Source organism: Rhinoraja longicauda, unplaced genomic scaffold (assembly GCF_053455715.1).
Source record: "Rhinoraja longicauda isolate Sanriku21f unplaced genomic scaffold, sRhiLon1.1 Scf002670, whole genome shotgun sequence".
Lineage (NCBI taxonomy): Eukaryota > Metazoa > Chordata > Chondrichthyes > Rajiformes > Arhynchobatidae > Rhinoraja > Rhinoraja longicauda.
The window spans coordinates 190-8,681 of NW_027603883.1; the positions used below are offsets into that span (position 1 = coordinate 190).

Here is an 8,492-nt window from a genome sequence, read left to right on the forward strand (position 1 = left end):
GGATGAGAGGGGATCTTATCGAAACATATAAGATTATTAAGGGGTTGGACACATTAGAGGCAGGAAACATGTTCCCAATGTTGGGGGAATCCAGAACCAGGGGCCACAGTTTGAGAATAAGGGGTAGGCCATTTAGAACAGAGATGAGGAAAAACTTTTTCAGTCAGAGAGTTGTGAATCTGTGGAATTCTCTGCCTCAGAGGGCAGTGGAGGCCAATTCTCTGAATACATTCAAGAGAGAGCTAGATAGAGCTCTTAAGGATATGGGGTATGGGGAGAAAGCGGGAATGGGGTACTGATTGAGAATGATCAGCCATGATCACATTGAATGGTGGTGCTGGCTCGAAGGGCCGAATGGCCTACTCCTGCACCTATTGTCTATTGTCTATTGTCTATTGTCTATTGCATTTATCAACATTTTCAAGTACATAAAAAATTGTTTTTATCTTTTAACATTGCTCTCTCCTTGACTCTTGACAGATAGCTTACGCTGCATCGGCAGAAATACTCAGTGACAAAACAAAGTTTGCATCATTTTTCCGGACTGTCCCTAGTGACAAGCATCAAACAATGGCCATTGCCCAATTGATTGTACATTTCAACTGGAACTGGGTTGCAGTCATTGCAACTGAAGATGATTACGGGCAGTCAGCACTAAACAGTTTTATCCTACATGCACAGAATCAGAATATATGTGTTGATTTTCGTTTTTTGGTCCCTACTGTGAGTGGTGACAAACAGAAAGCTAAGATCGAAGAAGTTGCAAAAAAAATTCAGAATTCAACTGCACAAGTTATAGTCGCATTTATTAGGGCAACTGATATCATCAAACTGTTTGCATTATTGATCGAAAGAAAAGTAAATAAAACCTGGATTGCCAGTGACGCCTGGTCCGAATCTAGAACGGTTGCCAACATGAAGCAGATCGAAAAAATAGGACCTGTTTTGGGCATTACATTCAAAAATGGAACTATTCCAAATTTTTATGAACACTTGAAACAGTTGCTGGCACATCCGAACAATGCCAACAATTTTACGAAAGAATCTTTAAGCATTGCATGTAGTAACACAAGTTCACAGTCAAATGACAATCATGAAGATAACAGGATAATTGAAATGACCTCTAACTCGCTTAACTATGGTGTATACTTAACAATCAATGCTATTGTTAATGCCCTTCAGAGACTACTCAATTGTACTCAACAAACGTGCAATAGAAATTTTGATTTTCCACCATGGCAGGTAAAGATATTAGGTTTCTTTGTGTAATAGCCAGGCATCTCTAAAACATTAACACACTACTGCACTTCCTTGCCGCCAGACCTTCACCTTCCAGCGTTATTGTTCCAGGACTTTCATAACTGGGATTACTCTTCCATATTTCACTTCATTAAGACATTTGCTGCTTCATTACTATTAGGACATAGAACATAGAACAGTCCAGCACAGGAGCAGCCCCTTCGGCCCACAATGTCTGTACCAAACATGATGCCAGGTCTGTTTCTAAAATAATCCACAGAAATCTGTGGAATTCTCTGCCTCAGAAGGCAGTGGAGGCCAATTCTCTGAATGCATTCAAGAGAGAGCTGGATAGAGCTCTTAAGGATAGGGGGTATGGGGAGAAGGCAGGAACGGGGTACTGATTGAGAATGATCAGCCATGATCACATTGAATGGCGGTGCTGGCTCAAAGGGCCGAATGGCCTCCTCCTGCACCTATTGTCTATTGTCAATAATTATTTTTCATCGTCTTCAAATTTCTTTCCTCAAATACTCGTACCCCTGAAGTCCACTACATGTTTGTACTTGATTTGTACAATCTATTTGACTCATGGAATCAGAGAAAATTCATGATTCTAGGCCCATTCAGCCCATTCTGTCTGTACCAGTCAAAATAGAACTATCCAGCCTATCTCCCACCCTCCAGCACCATATCCATGCTCTTGCAGTTCAGAGGGGTGTCCAGTCCATACCCAAAGTGTAGAGAGGGTCTTTTCCTCCATCATCCATTCAGACAGTGAGTTCAAAAGCCCTAACTGCTCTGAGTAGAGTATCTCAACCACTCCTAAAGGTTGACATGGGGATCTGCAGTAAAAGCATACAAAGTGCTGGAGTAACTCAGCAGGTCAGGCAGCATTGCTGGAGGACATGTATAGTGAAGTTTCAAGTTAGAAGAAGGGTCTGACCTGAAACATTGCCTATCCATTGCCTATCCATCCAGAAATGCTGTCTGACTTGAGTTACTCCAGCATTGTATTTTTTCACTCCTAAAAGGGCTGGTTTCATTGTTTAAACAATACCCACTCGTCCAAGGGTTCCCAACCTGGGATAAATATACCCCCAGGGGGTACATTTCACCTACCATTATTGTTATTTGAACTTAAAATAATAATGTTAAAAACAGTATTTTTAAATTTTTCCTTTGTCGGTTGCTTTATTATGGTAGAAGTGTAAGCTCAAATTACTGAACGAAACAGAGTGGGGGTAAATTTACTTTCAAAAAGTTGCTAGGGGTAAACGGGATGAAAAAGGTTGTGAACCCCTGCTAGTCAAAGGCTCACTAATTAGCAGAGAAGGTCTGTTTTAATACCTTGACAAATTTTGGCCAAATTGTCCATTACCTGCTAACTTAAATGGAACAAACCCCTAATTTATGTAACCTCAGTTTAAACTACACTTCACTCTGCCTCGGCAAGGCTGCCAGCATAATCAAGGACCAGTCTAATCCCATCAGACGCGAGGTACAGAAGTTTGAAAATGCATACCTTCAGATTCAGGAACAGTTTCTTCCCAGCTGTTGTCAGGCAACTGAGCATTCCTCTCATCAACTAGAGTGCATTTCTGACCACCCATCTAGCTCAGTGGAGACTTTTGAACTATCTTTAATTGGACTCTATCGGACTTCAATGTTATATCTTTGCACTAAATGTTGTACCCTTTATATTTTTTTGTGTACTGTGGGCGGCTTGATTGTAGTCACGTACAGTCTTTCCTTTGATTGGAAACCTTTTCATTGCACCTTGGTACACGTGACTATAATAAAGTAAAGTAAAGTAAATTAAACTAAATATTGCACTCTCTCCTAGGCCAACATATCTTTCTTAGAAAAAGACACAAGGTGCTGGAGTAAGTCAGCGGGTCAGGCTGCATCTCTGGAGAACATGGATATGTGATGTTTCCAGACATCATCTATCCATGTTTTCCAGACATGTTGCCTGACCCGCTGACTTAGTCCTGCACCTTTTGCCCTTTTTTGTAAAACTCGCATCTGCAATTCCTCGTGACTCTATATCCTCCTCAGAACTATTTTGCCATACTCTAAGGCTTTTATTGATGGCAGCATAACCTCTCCACCTCGTACTTAAGTCTTCCAGATTTGAAGGCCAACATTCCATCAACTTTTTTGAACATTTTCCTTTGAACCCTCACTGCATCAAATTAGGATATAATTTATGTCATTATTTTGAGATCAAACGAAGCCTCCCATGTGTCTTCTCTATAATCCATTTGCCACAAATTTGTCTGCTCACTTACTTTATGAATATGATTCCATCTGCAATATTCACAATGGCGAATATATCTCTGTTGCAGGCAAACTTGGATTTGGTTTCTTGTCCCATCAGCTGATGGTTATAGGTATCATGAAGATCCATGGCTAGGTCATTACGCGAATCCATTAGTTGCCATCTGCTGATACCTGACCAATAACCCGCCTCTGTTTCCTGCTGCTCAGCAGATTTCAAACCAGTTCGAAGACATACCATCAGTTCCATCAGCTTTAACTTTAGCTAACATTTCAACATAACATTTTAGCTAACATAAAATATTTCACCCTACCAGGGTATATGTGACAATAAAGTATCATTGAATCTTCATACTGAGAATTTAAAAAAAAAAAAAATTAAAATATTTTTATTCAGGACAGAGTTAAATGACATAGCAATGAACGTACAGATGTACATTTTAAATGAATCAACACGAAGTAAAAAAGAGACATTGTAATAAGAAGCACTCAAATAATACACAAAAGAAAAGTACAAGAATATACAGAAACATAAAAGAAATAGAAATAATTAAAAATAATAATAATGCAAAATTCCAAGAGTCCAAACATCCCATCAGTCACACACCTCACCCATCCCGCCCACCCCACCCTCGCAAATTAAGAATGAAAAGTGCACCTACACATAACAGAATTTAACAAATCAGCCCTTAGTCCGGCAGAACCTGCAAGTCTGTAAAGTATGACAAAAAATGTTGCCATTTGTGAAAAAAATTATCAGTACATCCCCTCAATGTATATTTAATTTTCTCAAGTTTAAGAAAAAACACTGCATCTTTGAGCCACTGTGACACAGAGGGAGGGTTAGGGTTACTGAGAAATTTTATGAAAACCCTTCTGAAAATCTTTATAATTAGCATCAACAGACATTCCCCAGTAGATTCTTTAATCACCTCTTCAAAAAATACAATTACGTTCATTTGGCACGGTGGCCCTATCTGATTCGCTGGAAATGTTCATGGTGTTAAGCTATCTGGTCCTTTTTTATTGACTAGTAATTTTCTGAAAAAAAAGTTATCCAAAATTGGAGATTTACAACTGGGGTACTAGTAAAGGTTTTTGCAGCTTCCCATCCTCTTCTTCTTGGAAAGAAGTGAAGTTTTGCCTTCTTTGCAAAAACGTAAAACCATGAAAAGATCTATAATGCCTGCCTAAAGAAATATATGTTTTTGTCACCACAAGCATGAGTAAACTCCTTCCTGGGAACCCCTGCTTTCCAAAGTTAGCAGCTTTCCTGAGCTGCTACTTTGGAAGAACTAGAACTCATAGATCCTGTTGAAGTTCCTTTCCAGAAACTGGAATATTAACGGAAGTAAGGAACAACCAAGCCAAATAGTACTCTTCCTGCTTAATATAAATTCTATCCATTGTTGAAAAGAATCCATTACTTAACCCAAGACCCACTTTAGCTTGTGCAATTTGCATTTACCAGAACCGGAATATGATGTTTCTAATCTGTATTCAACATTTCTATATCAAGTTCAAATAATTGACGATTGCTTCATTTACAGTTGATCAATGAATTGAAAAATGTCAAGTTTATGACAGAAAATGGCCAATTTGAGTTTGACAGTTCAGGAGATTACTCAAGCGGTTATGACGTCATGCACTGGAAATTGATGAATGGTTCTATACGATTTGTAATAGTTGGTGACTACAATGTGACAACAAAGTTGATTAATATCAGTGCTGATTTCAACCAAATTGCCCAGGTATTTATTTAAATTTATGCCTTTTCCCTGCAGAATTTATGTTAAATACATATTGCGAAATAATATGGATTAGAACTGTACTTCTGTATTGTATAAAGCTTCTTAATGGTTTTAAGCTTTCAGTAATTTGCAAATTCACACTCAGGTGAAAATTTAGGAAGATTGTTGAGTTGTGAATGGTTCAAAATATTTTAAGCACTTTACAAAAAGTTATATATTTACTATATTTTAACTGTACATTAAAAAGCTATCATTTGGAATTAAAAATCTTGTTATCTGTTGCATTGTTCTTAAGGATGACAGGCAAAATTCAAATTATTAAATATTGTGATAACAACGAGGAAAATAAAACTAAAACAGCAGGCAAGGATATTTCTAAAAATCCAAGCACAATTGTATAACCAGATTGCATTAAGTGAGCATAGCTATGGGCACTCACATGGGGCCTAGCTATGCCTGCCTCTTTGTCAGGTATGTCGAACAATCCCTGTTCCAGACGTACACTGGCCCCGAACTCTACCCCCGCTACATTGACAACTGCATTGGTGCTACCTACTGTACCCATGCAGAACTTACTGACTTCATACATTTCATCACTAATTTCCATCCAGCTCTTAAATATACTTGGACCATCTCCGACATCTCCCTACCGTTTCTGGATCTCACCATCTCCATCATAGGAGACAGACTAGTGACCAACATCTGCTACAAACCAACTGACTCCCACAGCTATCTGGATTACACTTCTTCCCACCTTGTCTCCTGAAAAGTCTATCCCCTACTCCGAATTCCTCCGTCTACGCCGCATCTGCGCCCAGGATGAGGTGTTTCACACTAGGGCATCAGAGATGTCCTCATTCTTTAGGAAACGGGGCTTCCCCTCTTCCATTATAAATGGGGCTCTCACTAGGGCCTCCTCTATATCCCGCAGCTCCGCTCTTGGTCCCCCTCCACCCATTCGTAACAAGGACAGTCCCCCTTGTTCTCACCTTCCACCCCATCAGCCAGCGTATACAACAAATTATCCTCCAACATTTCTGTCACCTCGAATGGGATCCCACTACTGGCCACATCTTCCCATCTCCTCCCCTTCCTGCTTTCCACAGAGACCGTTCCCTCTGTAACTCCCTGGTCCACTCGTCCCTTCCTACCCAAACCACCCCCTCCCCAGGCATTTTCTCCTGCAACCGCAGGAGATGCAACACCTGTCCCTTTACCTCCCCCCTCAACTCCATCCAAGGACCCAAACATTCTTTCCTGGTGAGGCAGAGGTTCACCTGCACCTCCTCCAACCTCATCTATTGTATCCGCTGTTCCAGATGTCAATTTCTCTACATCGGCGAGACCAAACGCAGGCTCGGCGATCGTTTCGCTCAACACCTTCGCTCAGTCCGCCTTAACCAACCTGATCTCCCGGTGGCTGAGCACTTCAACTCCCCCTCCCAGTCTGACCTTTCTGTCATGGGCCTCCTCCAGTGTCATAGTGAGGCCCACCACAAATTGGAGGAACAGCACCTCATATTTTGCTTGGGCAGCTTACAGCCCAGCGGTATGAACATTGACTTCTCTAACTTTAGATAGCTCCTCTATTCCTCCCTTCTCCTCCCCCTTCCCAGTTCTCCCACTGTCTTCCTGTCTCCACCTATATCCTTTCATTGTCCTGCCCCCTCCCCTGACATCAGTCTGAAGAAGGGTCTCGACCCGAAACGTCACCCATTCTTTCTCTCCAGAGATGCTGCCTGACCCGTTGAGTTACTCCAGCATTTTGTCATACCAAGTGATAGAGGATGTCAGTTTCCAATGGGAAAGATTAATTAAACTAAGCAAGTAAACATATTAACCATCAAGATAACTTGATTCATACACTTGGTATATTCTAATGTTTTAACTACTGGTATCCTGGCATATTGAATGATTTGAGTGAAATTAAACCAAAACATTGTATATGAAATCCATTTAAAACTTTAATGGTGTCCTGGGTTGCATGCTTCCTTTGTATTTTCTTCATAAGTTCCAGCATCTGGTACTTCAATTTAATTTCTTGTAGGGCTTTGGCCGAATTATTTGACCAAGTCTTTAAGATCTCTCCAGCTGATTCTAAGGACACAAAGCGCTGAAGTGACCCATTGGATCAGGCAGCAATTCTGGAGATGGTGCTTGACCAGCAGAGTTATACTCCAGCATTTTGTGTCCTTTTTGTAAACCAGCATCTGCAGTTCCTTGTGTCTACATTTTATGAGCCAATTGTAATTCTGATAGATTATGTTCATCAGGAACTCAATTTAATAATCTTAATGCTGTTTTTTTCAGGAATAGGTAATATATAAATTTTTCATCAATTGGCCATTCTGGTGTGGAACAGCCAACTCTGCAGACCTTTTAAAATCTTGCCCATAATTACTTGATCGGCAAAGCAAAGAAGCTTGAATTATATTTATGAGTGTGACTTAAATCCAGTTTGAGGAATTTCCTCTGAGAATTTTGCAAAAACCGACCACCATTCTCCCATAATTATTTCATTTAAAAATATTTTCACTGTTCTTCTCCACTGTTCCTAAAGATGTCTTAAGGCAATAGCTTGCAAGGAGTACTGTTACAGGCAAAACCTTTAGTTACTCAGGCATTTTCACTTTTTGTCTCTCATAGGTTGAAGCTTATCGTTGCTCAAGAACCTGCATACCTGGAGAGAAAAAGACAATTATACCTGAAAACAATTGTTGTTACGATTGCAGTAACTGCACTTCGGGAACTTACACAAAAGAAAATGGTAGGTATCAGGATGGTAGGAAGAAAATCCAACATAATTTATTAAAGTCATAAAGTTATATGCAGACTATGGACTAGGTACATCATTGGACATTCAGGTTGTAAGGTTGCAAATTATATTTAGAACCAGATGCCTTTTAACAAGCTGCTTCATAATTGTCTCCAAATAGTTATAAACCAGGACCAAAATTATTTTTATTGAATCCGAGGTCCAAGCTTGGATATCAGTCTTGAAAGCAGTTAATTATTTTCTTTCTTTTATAGCATGCATACTTTAGGGTCTCACTTTTCCAGCGAGCAAAAGGTTTTCATGTTTTAATCGGTTCAAACGGTTGTGGATTTAGAAAAGGGTGCAGAATCCGATGAAAAATTGGCAAAGGAAGTTTATAAGGTGGTCTCTGAGATAAAGTAAATTCAATTTTGAAATTGACTTTGGACAAATTAAGGTTGTTG

At 39.8% G+C, this 8,492-nt stretch overlaps 1 protein-coding gene across 1 annotated transcript; it reads left to right on the plus strand.

The window, feature by feature from the left end:
• Positions 1-480: 480 nt before the first annotated feature.
• On the plus strand, positions 481-8,040 carry LOC144591881 (G-protein coupled receptor family C group 6 member A-like; the record flags this gene model as incomplete). Its single annotated transcript, XM_078395887.1, has 3 exons — positions 481-1,242; positions 5,073-5,273; positions 7,920-8,040. Coding segments are annotated over 3 exons (1,084 nt in total), but the record flags the coding sequence as incomplete, so codon positions are not given.
• Positions 8,041-8,492: the final 452 nt, after the last annotated feature.